Below are 13815 nucleotides of genomic sequence, written 5' to 3'. Positions count from 1 at the left end.
CTTCTACTGGCTTGCTTACCAGTTTTTTGAAAATAGGCTAGGCAAGCAAGCTGTAAGCAGAAAAAGAAATTATCTTCTGCCCCCAGAAGTGTTGGAAAGGCACTTCCGGTTTTGCGCGTGGCCTCCCTGGGCCTCAGAAAGCCTCTTGGACTGGACCGGGAGGTGCTTCTGGTTACGTCTGGGAGGTCCTCTGTGGGTCCTCCTGCTGGTTCAGAATCTGCAGTGGGTCAAATCCATGGATTCCAAATTCACAGCTAAAGAGGACCCACTATAGCTGCTTCACACACATGGGTGAGCTGGCCCTACATGTGGATGTCACATTGCTATACAATTACAAACCAAGTACAACCTAAAGGCCTATGCATGCAGTAGAATGCTGAGAAACGAGAATAGATTGAATCACTTTAGACTTCAGGTAGGGCAGCCATTTTCAACCACTGTGCCGTGGCACACTGCTGCGACTGGTCCCCAGGTGTGCCATGAGAATTTGGGAGAGGGTCATCTATCAATAGGACAATTGGGGGATGTGAGCCCCCATTGACAGCACAGTGTGCCCTGTCAATTATCAAAAAGCTGATGGTGTGCCTTGACCATTTTAGTGCCTTGCTGGTGTGCCATGAGATGAAAAAGTTTGAAAATCACTGAGGTAGGGAATCACATTTTGGAAAGTTGCGAATAGAAAACCAGCATAATAAGCCATGCTAATGTCAGGCTTTTGTGGGCCCTGGCAGAGCCTGAATGGCTGTTGTTGCAACTGGATACTAAGGCCACAAGGGTTGGCCAGGGATGTCCTCCAATAAGTGTGGAAACTCAGCCAATGTCCACCTGGCTAACCTGTGATGCCACCCCTGATAACAGGCCAGAATCTCTCTCACTTACAATGCATTGTCTTTAGTATGAAGTGGAATGTTCCATTCTACCACTTCAGCATTTTACCGCCTCATTCTGTCACATATGTAGGCCAGACTAAACCTACTAACATAGGCATCACCAGAGGGAGACAAAAAGTAGCAGCTTAGTTTTTTGCAAACCTCTTGCTGGACCACTGTGGAAACCTGAAGGAAAGGCACTTTTTGCATATTCAGAATACTTTTTTTTCATCATTGGCGATCTTGGCCCCAGTACTGCCTAGGACCATGACCGCAGGCTGCTGTCTGTCCATCCCGCAATGGCCAAGTTGCCACTTTCCAATGACAGGCTGCCACCCCCTGCCTCTCTTCTGGAGAACCAGGAAGGCCGCACACACTCACCCTAAGGTCTCAGATGTCCAAATAGCATCATTTCTGATTTCACAGAAGAAACCAGAATTGACATTTGCATGCCCTTACATGGCATTCTGAGGGCTGGGGAAGCCTCCCCAGCCCTCAGAAGACCTTCAAAACGCCACTTCCATTTTCCTGGAGGTGATGTTTTTCGGTACTCTGAGAACTTTATAAGGCCTTCGGAGGGTTGGGGAAGCAGCATGTTGCTTCCCTGGCCCTCAGAATGCCTCTGGGTAAAAGACCCTGAGTAGCGCGGGGGGGCACTGTGGGGGGGGGTGATGTGGTGCCACCACCACCCCAGCTTAGTCCCTGGGTGGTGTCCCTTGCCACTTTGCCCCCCCCCCCTGGTTCACCACTGTCATCAATAAAGCAATATGCATATTTAAAAGTATCAATATATATTATGGAGCAGATCCCCATGGGTTCACTTCCTTTTACATTTAGATAGGAGCATTAATTTGATATACACTACTATTTTTCTTTCAGAAATCAGACATCCAAGTTTGCTTATCCCCAGAAATAAATTCTGACACTAATGTGTCTACTCAACCCCCAAAACAGAGAGAGAGAGAGAGAGCTATGCATACAATGTTATCATGCGGACCATCAACACACTTCAAAAACTTCTTTGTTAAACGTGGGTTCAGATTCCTCATTTTTCTACTGCAGTTGAAGTCTCTAATTAAGCAACATACACAAGAAAATCAAACTGTTGCACAATTGGATAGAATGGTGTTTTATTCCTGTAAGGGGCACAGCGGTTTAATTCTCTTCATAAGCTTTTAGTAATGCTACACAATTCCACCATGCAGGACAGAACTGCAATTTTTAAATTATTTCTAGCATAATAATCTGGCGCTATAGCTAATTAACTTAATGGGCTTCAAATGGATTTAATATAACATCTATTAAACAAATGAAAAACATTTGAAAGATGATCTCCAAAAGGGAATGGCAAAATAGATGAAATTCTGGAATTTAATTTTAAAGCATGAATAGCCAGCATTCAGCATGAGGGCTCCAGCCCAGTTGTGCAGATGGGGGCATTTTGGCAGGTGCAGTATTTGAAATCACTGCAGCATTGTGACATGAGAAGCTGCACCTGCCATTGGCATAACTGTTAATAGTATCAGAGTCCTAATGCTAAAAAAGCTGGCCACCTTGGCTTAAAAGTATGAAAAAATTATACTTGGTTTCTAAGATAAATTATTTGTACACTGATTTATCTGAAACTGGAATTCAGAGCAAGACATCAATATAGGATGCAAGACGCAACCCCTCCCCCCTCGCTTCTCATCCGATCACGACTGCTCACCTTCAAGAATCAAACACTGTACTATAACTGAACTTCAACTCCTATAACTGAACTCTAGCCTGCTGTAGCTTGAAATATTCACCATGTGACTCTAAATTGGCACAGATGAGCACTTATTCACAACAGGATCAAATGAGTTGCAGCAAACAAAAGTGATGTGATTGTGTTAGGCCTAGTCCTTTCTGAAGTGATGAATCTATGTCTGGCTATGCCACTTCAGAATTCAGGTGGGGGCTAATACAAGTGGATGCTACTCACCTGCTGCACACGTAGAAAACCAGAATGTCAATAGGAAGACCAGGCTAGAATCTCCATCCCTGACATCTACAAGGTGTGTTCAGAAAATGTTTGCATGGAGAAGCATTCCATCATGTCAACTGCCATCTGCAGTTTGAAGCAGGCAACCTCGACACAGGTTTAGCACTTTTGTGAATCTCAGACTTTAGTGTCTGGTTAGGAAGCTGGGATCTCGGGTAGCCGGCTCAATGGTCGACTCAGCCTTCCATCCTTCCGAGGTTGGTAAAATGAGTACTCAGCTTGCTGGGGAAAAGGTTACATGACTGGGGAAGGCAATGGCAGACCATCCTGCTTCATAGTCTGCCATGAAAATGTCACAGAAAGTGGCAGGATCCCAAGGGTCAAGTAATGAGTTGGTGCTTGCACAGGGAACTTTTCTTTCTTTCTAGATAGCAACTTATGATTGCTTTGGAGCATCGATCCCACACTGAGCAGATGTTTCATCCTGTGGAACCGACATAGGAGCTAAATCCATCGATTGTCCATGTTTCTGGACCAATTCCTCAAGGTGGGCTATATGCCCATTTTCCCTTCTCTCCAACAATTTTTCTTATCTCTCAAACACCTCCTGGGGGGAAATAACTTTGGTCCACCCATGTTCCAGCTTCCTTCACTTGAATGGAATTGAGGAAAACATCTCATGGAACATCTAACATCCTTCTCTCCTATATTCAAATTGTCTGCAAAATAGCTGTTCAGGACCACAGCAGAGATGTCAACATTATAGGTGTTTACTTCATACTGGCTTCTAATAGCGATAGTGCCAGAAATAATTGTTCCACTTATACAGTGATCAAACTGGTCTGAAAATTCATTAACACAAGAAACAAAGTATCAGCTCCGCTTCCCCCCCCCCCCAGTAATACATGTCTCAGTCCTTCAGGAAACCCACTGATGGCCCACTAAAGATTTCAGCACTTAATCTTGGACCATATGAATTGAGCTACGGCCACATCAAACCTATTTTGAAAGAGAAATGGTTGCAACTGATGAGAACAAAGGGAAATGCATCCTGCCTAACTTCCCCAAACAGCCCTAGTTTCCATGAGAACATTCTATTTTCTTCCTATAAGGCTGCTGAAGACTAAAAGTCTGAGAAATTAAAAAGAAAAAATAAGCATTGAGGAAAACAAACAGGAGCTGAGCCCTGGACATTTTCCCACATACTGTCACCAGCTGGGAAACAGCAGCATCTTCAGTGCCCAAGGCAATCAGAGATAAATCAGAAATAAAATGCTTTTGGGGCCAAGTCTGGGACATTAACACATGTACCTGAAGAGCTCTGATGGTTCAGATTCATGGCTTGGATACTGGAAGCACCCTGAAGGTTTGCATGTTCTTCCTCTTCCTCTTGGGTTCGCCATCCCCCTTTCCCAGTCTACATCAACTATGGTTCAATATTAGTCTAAACTGGTATAACCACTGGCTTTCCTTTCCAGTCTGTGGAGAAGAATGTATGAAGGGTCTCTAGGGTTGCACCATGCTAGCCTTGCCCCCACCAATAACATATATCAGGGGTGCTCAATACGTCGATCGCAATCGACTGGTCGATCGCCAGGCAAAATGAGTCAATCACAGGCTTCTCTCCCATCAACGCATTCCTGGGAGTGAGCCCCTTTGACTCTACTGGGGCTGACTCGTGAGTAGACCTGGAGAGGAGCCGTTCGCAGGCTTCTCTCCTGTCCACGCATCCCTGGGAGTGAGCCCCTGGCAGGCTTGTGAGCCCAGGGAGTGAGCCCAGGGAGTGAGCCCCTGGCAGGCTCCTCCCTGGGAGAGGAGCCGCTGGCAGGCTTCTCTCCTGTCCATGCATCCCTGGAAGTGAGCCCCGTTGACTCTACCGGGGCTGACTCATGAGTAGACCTGGAGAGGAGCCGCTGGCAGGCTTCTCTCCCATCCACGCATCCCTGGGAGGGAGCCCCGTTGACTCTACTGGGGCTGACTTACCCTTCCCCTGTTTTTACACTGGTATGTATGGAGATCTGCCCCCCCCCAACTTCCATCTGTTGGTTCTGTGTGCAAGGGGTTTTGCACTGGTCTTGCTGTGATGTCTATATAGAGATCTTCCCTCCCCCATACCTTTCCCCTGTTTTTGCACTGGTCTGTATAGAGATCTGCTCCCCCCCTCACTTGTATTGGAATCGAGGAAGATCTGGTGAGGAGGTAGATGTGGTGTCAGCAGTGGCCCCTTTAAGGGTAAGGCTTGGGCACCCAGCAGAGTGTGCTGCACAGCTGCAGCCACTTGAAGGCAATAGGGCCCTCAGGGATATAAGAGCACCTGAGGCAGGAAGGGCTCCACTTATTTATGTGAGTCAGCCTTTTCCTACATGAAGATCATTAAGTTCCACCATGACTGATGAACATTTGGAAGTGTGCTTGAGGCTGGCTGTCAGCAGCTACTGTCCGGACTATGTATCCTTGGCTGATTCACTTCAGTGCAAGTCATCAAAGTAAACTCAAGTAATTACAAAAATGTTTATAGTTAATTATGTTGTGTTGTGCAATATTGGCTCATGCGGTTATGCAAGGTACACCAACATACATTGTACACATAAATGTTATATGTTATGATGGCATGAACATCGTAAAAAAACTCTGGTAGATCTCCGGGCCTTGCTGGGTTTCAAAGTAGCTCTCGAGCCGAAAAAGTGTGAGCACCCCTGACATATATAGTTCCACCCCAACATTCATGTGTTCAGTGTTCTCTGTAGGGAAAAGGGAGAGTTAAGAACGTACATCATTGATGGGGGGCAGCTAGTGCAGCTCAGTCCCCTAGGCCCTCCACCTGTTGTCCTATTCAAATTGTTATACGTTTCTAAACCAGAGATTGAAACTCATTTCAAGCTCTTGTTTAGGAGCTGAGCAATCACTATGATTACACTGAGATGTAAGACAAACCAGAGAAGGATGGAGAAATGTGCATGGGTCAGAGAAAGAGAATGTTTGAACATGGACAAGCCTGCAGGGCATCCTGATAGCCAAACCATGGTTTGGTGATCAGGCAGCATTCTGGACATCTGAGGTTTGAGCACACTGTTCCAGGTAGGTCAATAGGGCTAGTTTGCTGACTCTGGCCAGGAGGTCCAAGCCTTGAAGTGCTTGTCAAGTTCACCCAGTGTTTGGAGTCTTGCCAATTTCACTTTTTGGAATAATAGCTCAAAGCTTTGTTGCAGTATTCAATACATAATTCACATCAGTTAAATAGCCTGATGGATGGTTGATATCCACAGTGACTTCAACAAAGCAAAGAAAGACTGGGAAATCTGGGGGGAGAAAAAGTACTTCAGGAAAACAGTTTTGTTTTTAGAAGGAAATTTTGTTTTTAGATTATCCTAAACTACCAAAGGAGATAGCTTAGTAACTAGATGAAAGAGAATAATTACCACCAGTTCTTGCTGTTAAGCCTGATTGATATACAATGGGTAATTGAGTAAGGCCAATGTCCAAAAAGATATGATTACCATCCTGATGGGAGGTTCAGGATGCCATTTATCTCCTGGCACCATCTCAAACTACTGCTCTTAAAAGCAAGGAAAAGATTCTCTGGTGTGAAAGGTGCAACTCCAGTCTACAAAAGCCGATAATAAACGTTTAGGTCTTGTTACAAAAAAAACAAGCCCAAAGGTTAGTGCCTCACCCTTTTCCCCAAACAGGAGGAAAACACAGGCCATTAAAGACTGACTATTGTTAATGACCTCCAGAGAAGACATTAGCTTGGTTCATTTAGAATGCAAACTCTACTTGAAAAGAGTCTAGAATCCCAAGTTACCTGGAAGTAAAGTATTGATTTCAGTGGAGCTTACTTCCCATTAAGTGCACTTAGAATAATAGAAAAGGGCAAGTCATTGTCCTGCCATTTGAAACACTGATCTGCTCCACTGGACTATTAATCCTTATATGAGGGTCGCCCAGAAAGTAATGCACCACATTTTTTTTCTTCAACAATTATTTATTGAACACAATGAAACTTACACACAAGAAAGAATGATGTTTCTTCTACACTCCCTATTTTTCCACGTAATCTCTGTCCAGTTCTATGGCCTTCCTCCAGCGAGACACAAGGGCATGTATGCCCTGTCGGTACCACTCCTTGTTCTGGTCACGAAGCCATTTCTGCACTGTGCGAATCACCTCTTCAAAATGTCTTCCGCGAATGGCATCCTTTAATGGCCCAAACAAGTGGAAGTCTGAGGGAGCTAGGTCAGGGCTGTAGGGTGGATGGGGTAACACAGTCCAACCCTGTTTAGTGATGTGTTCCAAGTCCTCAAACTTGTGTGAGGCCGAGCGTTATCATGTTGAATCAAACATTCACCTGGGTTGTTATGGCGCCGAAGTCGCTGGAAGCGCTTCTTGAGTTTGGTTAATGTCTTCACATAAGCTTCAGAATTAATGGTGCTGCCTCTTGGCATCACATCAATGAGTATAACGCCCTCACAGTCCCAAAACACAGTGATCATGACCTTACCGGCGGAAGCAGTTGCTTTGAATTTTTTCTTCTGTGGAGATTGAGGATGACGCCATTCCATTGACTGTCGTTTTGTTTTGGGCTCCAAATGGTGAACCCAGGTTTCATCACCTGTCACAATCCTGGACAAGAACGCTTCCCCCTCATCTTCAAAACGTTTCAGCAACTCAGAAGAAATGTTTTTTCTGAGAGATTTGTGGTCCACCGTAAGACAGCGCGGAACCCATCGTGCACACACTTTTGAGTAATCAAGAGCACGGATGATTGCATCCACACTTCCTTTGCTGATTGACAGCTTCAGCGCCAACTGCCTAGTCATTATGCGTCGGTCCTCGCGAATGAGCACATCAGCAAGCTGCGTCTTGTCAGGTGTGACAGCCGTGGATGGCCGCCCCGAACGCTGCAAATCTTGGAGCTCTGCCGAACCGCCTTCTAATGGCCTCACCCTCTGTGCCCAGCGACTAACCATACTTCTGTTGACTGCAGATTCTCCATAAACTGTACACAAACGTTTGTGAATGTTCCCAACAGTTTCTTTCTCTGCAGTGAAAAATTCAATGACGACACGCTGCTTGTAACGTACATCACTTACAGATGCCATTTCGAAACACTGCTGCAGCTACGCTATCTGTCTGAAGAAACCAAAAATTTGTGTGCACACTCCTGAAAATTCAAATAATGTATATCTAAAGTATTGCATTCGTACCATTACTGTAGGCTGAGAAAAAAAAATGTGGTGCATTACTTTCTGGGCAACCCTCGTATGTTAAGTGCAAAACTGATTGGCAGAAGAAACCTATGGGCAAAACGTCTAAATAATCAAGCACGGTTTACTTAGATCTTAAAACTTCCTTGCGCTTGTTTTTACTAAGAAATTCGACCAAATGTTGTTTTGTTGAAATGAACCACCACTATAAACCTCTCCAAATGTATGTGAACACCTCCAAAAGTTGGGGTTATTTTTGTGTATCAAACTGTGCCATAGCCCACACATAACAGGAGTATAGGAAGTGTACTGGGGAAAGACAGACACTTTTATCCCTTGGAAGCCAACCATACGAAAAATTCAGCACATAGTAATTCCTCTGAAATATTTTGGAACAACATTGAATTAGGCATAAAGAATTTCTAAAAAACAGTACTATCCACTGAGCACTGAAAATATAATACTACTAAGCAAAATATGGAGGTTTAATAAGCAAGAACCCATCCTTAAAAGCCCACCGATCTAAAACAGTCTTAACAACGATATCCATTTTAAGGACTAAATGTCCTTTAAGGCTATGGAAAAGATCCTTTCAGTCTATAGCCATGGTGCTGATGATGACTAGCTACAGAACGTGAGGAAAATGAAACAGCTCTATAAATGAAGTCTTTTAAATATCAGTCAATGTGCCCTTTCTCACCCCAATGAAGAGGAACAGGGGGTTTGCCAAGAAATGTCATTAACTCAGAAATTTAAGAGTCTAAAGGAAATGAGAGCCAGCAACAATAACACTTGCATGAAAAGTAAATGCGACTCTAATAATTACAGAGTCAGGGCATAATTTTTCCTTTAAATCACAATATTAAATATTCTGTGTCTGTGCACCTAATACACATTTTCAGAAGTTTACATAAGCATTTGGAACAAAGAGCCAGTTATTGTCCTTGCTTCTCAAAGCTGTAATAACCAGATGAAAGCAAATTGCATTTAGTCTACTAAGCAGCGCTTAGCTGGCACATTAAAAAAAAACCAATGTGCATGACAAGTAACAATGTCAAGAAAACTATCCAAGGAGGATAATAAACCTGGCCCTCAGGGTGGTCTTTATTCCAAGGTTTACCTCTGTTGAGTTTTAGGTGATAATATGGAGAAAAAGTGAGCTTCTCCTCATGTGTCATATTCACTGAAGGAGTAGTAGTTTCCCTGCCAGTTTGTTGGTGGAGATTGTTTTCAGTGAGAAAGCTCTTCTCAGAGGCCAGCCATATAACACCATGGTATACTTTTGCATAGGAGGGCAGTCCCAACCAGTGTTCCCTTTAAGCTATGTTACCAAAAGCGCAGCAAGACAAGCTCCGTGCTGCTCAGAGCTCGGCATTCCCAGAAGTCTAGAGATGCTGTATGACATCATCACCACAAGCCTGGAAATCCCCACAGCTCTGGTGTGGCAGCCAAAGGGGTTCATACATTGGTGCAGACACTTTAGAGCGACTGTTGGCTCCAACCACCTTCAAGTATGTGATCATGCAGATATCAGATACTAAACACAGACCATTACAAATATAGAATACCTTCCCACGTAAGAGCTTACCAACATATTTCACTTCCCACATGAAAGCAGCCAGGCTCTGATTTTTGCAAGGAAGCCACTGAATCCTTGAGAGAAGGATTGTCTCTGCTCTGTTACTGTTCCCCAGTGGCCTGTCCTACCATCACCAAGGCATAACATTTCCCATAGCATTTGAGATGGAGGGAAGACTACCTGAGACATATAATGAGAAATAAAAGTCTCCCATGCTGCTCTACCACTTTAACTCTCAACAGGATGTCAGGTCCTCCTCAATTGTCACAACTCCCAGGAAAAAGCAGCCAGAGTTCTTTCCTCTAAGAAAAAATCACCAAAGAAGTGTTTGTCTACAAACCTCCTCCCCAACATACACATAAGGCAGGCTGTCTGGAATAAACATTGGGCCACTTTATTTAAAGGCCACATACTTGAACACCCTGCAGAAGGCCCAGCCTCACAATGCCTCCCCTTTTAGCACTGGCATCTAACCCAGAGGAGACTGCCAAGGAGATCTATTCTCCTTTTAGGTGTTCCCATACTGACGCAAAGTTAGGCCATCAGTTGCTGGGCCAAGCTTCTCTACACCAACCCAAAAGGTTGAGGACGCTGGACCGCACTGCCTCCTCCAAGCTGAAAAACTTTTGAGGTTGATTTTGCACTTCAAGTTCAAGACCTCCCTGAGCCAGCCAGACAGCTTCTAAAAAGCAGCACTGGCTCACACTCTGGCTTCTGCTTACCTCAGAGTGCACACCAAAATCCCTACTCCTCTCACTGGCCTGAACAAAACCTTACAAAAGAGACAACCCTGGCAACAAAAAAAACCATTGAAGCCAAAGAAAACCCTGCGGCAAAAAATCTGCCAACTAAGACCAGTAAAGTGGATAGCAAAAAATTCCTACTTGGCTCCACAGACAACCAGCAAATCTCAGGCTGAACAATGGGAGGGTGGGGTGGTGGTTAGGCGGCTAAAGGACACCGAGACAGAGAAAAACATATTGGCTAATGGCCAAAAAAAAAAAGCCACACCTGCAAGAAACAGAATGCCCAATAGGGTGCCAGACTCTTCCCACTCTTGCCTTGTATGATGACAAGGTTGGGCAAGGACTGCTCCCATGTGAAAGGGAGGTGGGGAGGTGGCAATCCTTGAATAATACGAAAGATAAAAAGAAGGAACTTCAATTTCCTCCTAAGAACATTTTATTTTGAAAGTCTTAGGTTTCATATATTTTAAAGATACAGATTTAAGAACGTAGGAAGCTGTGTTATATTGACTGAGATCATCCATCAATTGAGCTCAGTATTGCTGCCTGACAGTCATTCAATCATCAAATATTTTCTTTGCTCCAATCAGAGATGCCAAAGATTGAACCTGGGGCCTTCTACATGCAAAGCACATGCTTAACCTCTTCTATTCCTACCTTCTGCCACATTTTGATGAAGAAGAGCTCTCTGGAGAAGTTGAAGGCCACATTTGTGTCATACGCATCATCCCCCACATTGGAGATGGAAATGTTGAGTGAAATGTTCTTTATGGCTCCCAAAGCCAGATAGGGAGCCCTGTCGTCAACACTGTGAAACCAAAATTAAAAAGAAAAAAAAGTTAACACTTTGTTGCTCGTTCTTATATTCTTATTAATTCACAGCAGAGAAACTTGACAGCTCATTTATGAAATCCCAGCCAAAACAAAACTCTCCCATTACAATGAGACAAGTGGAAACAAAAGAACGATGTGCCTGGCTCCCTTCCTAGTCTGTCACTGTGTGGTCAGGCCAAAAAGTATTACTTTAAAGCACTTTGCAACTCATTGTGTTTCATCCACCTTCAGCCCTGGTGGAATTGTTTTCCTCTGAAGTGAATAAGGAAGCATTGGGCAACCTTTTAACAGAATCTAGAGGGAAAAGCAGCAATTCAACATGCAAGACAGTGTGCTACTAAGTTAACTGCAGATAACAAAGATACATGGCAAGCACAATGTACATTCAGATCCACATTGTAAGATTCAGGAAGACATCTTTTCTTTTGAATATAGAACACAATGCGCAAACCGTTAGCCAGGCCATTGGGCTTTGCCTAGAAAAGACAGCAGACCACATCTGCTGTATCCCAGGTCCCCAGTGATTCTAGTTCTTGCTAACAGTTTCCCAGCAGCCTAGTCCAGATATGGTTCACTTTTTTGCTACATTATGAACTCAATGACTAGCTATGACTCACAGATTGGTTCCTGACAGGACGTCTACCCATTTGTTTGATCTCATCTCCATCCCGTTGAATGCATAATTATGGCTGCTCCTGAGAAATCCCTGTTAAAATGAATGGATATACTTGGCAGGCATTGGCTTGTATATAGCTCAGAGAATTCACAGCCCAATCCTGACATGCCCGGCATGCAAGGCTGCAGCAGTGCTGAAATGGCTGCCGCTGCATCCTATAGATGTTGGGCAGCTGGTGGCAGCTCCCAACGCCTCCTTGGGGGAAGGAGACATTTGGCCCCTTCTCCCAAATAAGGGAAGCATCCCTGCAATGGGGCTACATGACTCTGCACCCGCTATTTAACCAGTGCAGAGTAAAATAGTCCCATGTTGGGCCAAGAGGCTCAATGCTGGGCTTTGGATCTGGGAGAGCTGAGCTTCACTGGTCCCACACCCCTCCTGCCTTGCTCCCTCCCCCTTCCTTGCCCTGGATCACTTTCCCCCATGCCTCCACTCACCTCTCCGCTGCCCAGCTCAAATGGAGCGCCAGGTGGCAGCAGTTGGCTTCCAACCAACGCTGGCCCACCACAGACACATGCAGAGCCTGTTCCAGCGTTGGGCTGGTGCTGACTGCCGCAAGTGTGCTTTAAGGCACATTTGCGTCAGTGCATGTCAGTGGTGGGCCGGCACATGTCGCATAGGATTGGGCCCTCATTCTGCTTTTTTATTCTGACTGAGGGCCTAAGGTTATATAGTCCAGTGGTTCCCAAACTGTGTGTGTGGGGGGGGGGAGTGGGGTGGTATTTGTATTAGGAACACAGAAAATTGCCTTATACTAAATTTGATCAATGGTCCAGCTAACTCAGTATTATTGACACTGACTAGCAGTTGGCTCTCCAAAGTTTCAGACAGGAATTCTCCTCTACCCTTCCAGTAGATACAGGGGATTGAACCTGTGATGTTCTGCATGCAAGACATGTATACTACCACTGAGCTACAGACCCTAACTAGGGGAATGCAGAAGTGGTAGGTAGAGAAAAGGTTTTAAGCACCCCCATGATGATGTCTATGCATTGTTGTTACGTGTGTATGCATGTAAAGTGTAGGTCCACCCTGAACAAGCCCTGAAATGGCCTAAAATCTCTCACATTCTGTTTCAACATTAAATACTTAATTCAATGCAACAAACCAATATTAATTCAATAGAAGATGCCAACTTGATTTTGTTTTGTTTTAAAAACAAAAACAGGCAATATGTAGAGGTGCTTGTTTCTGGTGAATAAGATCACATTACAGCCGAGCAGCCCAATCCTATCCTGTGCTGGAGCGTTCAGGTCAACTGCGCTGGAACAAGCAGGCCGACAGGAAGTGGCTGCCGTGCAATTCGGAGTAAGGAAATTTACTTCTCCTTACCCTTTGTAGCGTGGCAGCCACTTCAGTGGGGCTACAGGGATCTGCCACGGCAATTTCACTGGTGCAGATCTGAGCAGCCCAGTGTAATGACGGACTGCTTGGGAGAGGAGTTAGTATATGGCCTAGGTTGCCCAGGCAGGTTCCAACCCCCTACCAGGCTTGGTCCACCCATTAGTGGACTCTCCCTCCACCCCAAAATGCCCTCATTTCGCCCTCCTGCCACCCTCCCCAACTCCTCACATTGGCCTCTTCAGGCCAGCATGAACTCACTCTTTGCAGGCTAGGATCCAATGCAGGGAGGCTAACGCGCATCCTTGCACCAGACTCCTTGGCTCATAAATGTGCCTCCTTATGGCATGTTTGCGACACTCCTGGCCAGTGCAAGGGAACTGCACCGGCTGATTGAGCGCTTTGGATTAAGCTCTAAATCTTACTGGGCTTACTTCAGAGTAAGGTAACCAATAACATTTTCAAACATCTCTAACAAGTTGTTAACACTTAAAATTATTTACTGCAGATGAGTGGTTCTCACACATTTAGCACTGGGACCCACTTTTTAGAATGAGAATCTGCTAGGACCCACCGTAAATGGGTCCTAACCAGAAG

General features: G+C 44.9%; 1 protein-coding gene across 1 annotated transcript in view; it reads right to left on the bottom strand.

The window, feature by feature from the left end:
- ITGA9 (integrin subunit alpha 9) overlaps positions 1–13815 on the bottom strand; it is a 276091-nt gene that overhangs the window by 85780 nt on the left and 176496 nt on the right. Inside the window, exon 18 of the mRNA XM_066627787.1 lies at positions 11025–11175. Coding sequence (XP_066483884.1) covers positions 11025–11175 — 151 coding nt within the window. The remainder of the gene's footprint in view (positions 1–11024; positions 11176–13815) is intronic.

The sequence above is a fragment of the Tiliqua scincoides genome, chromosome 5 (assembly GCF_035046505.1).
Source record: "Tiliqua scincoides isolate rTilSci1 chromosome 5, rTilSci1.hap2, whole genome shotgun sequence".
Lineage (NCBI taxonomy): Eukaryota > Metazoa > Chordata > Lepidosauria > Squamata > Scincidae > Tiliqua > Tiliqua scincoides.
Note: the sequence above shows the minus strand (reverse complement) of the source record. Positions and strands in the feature narration are given on the sequence as shown.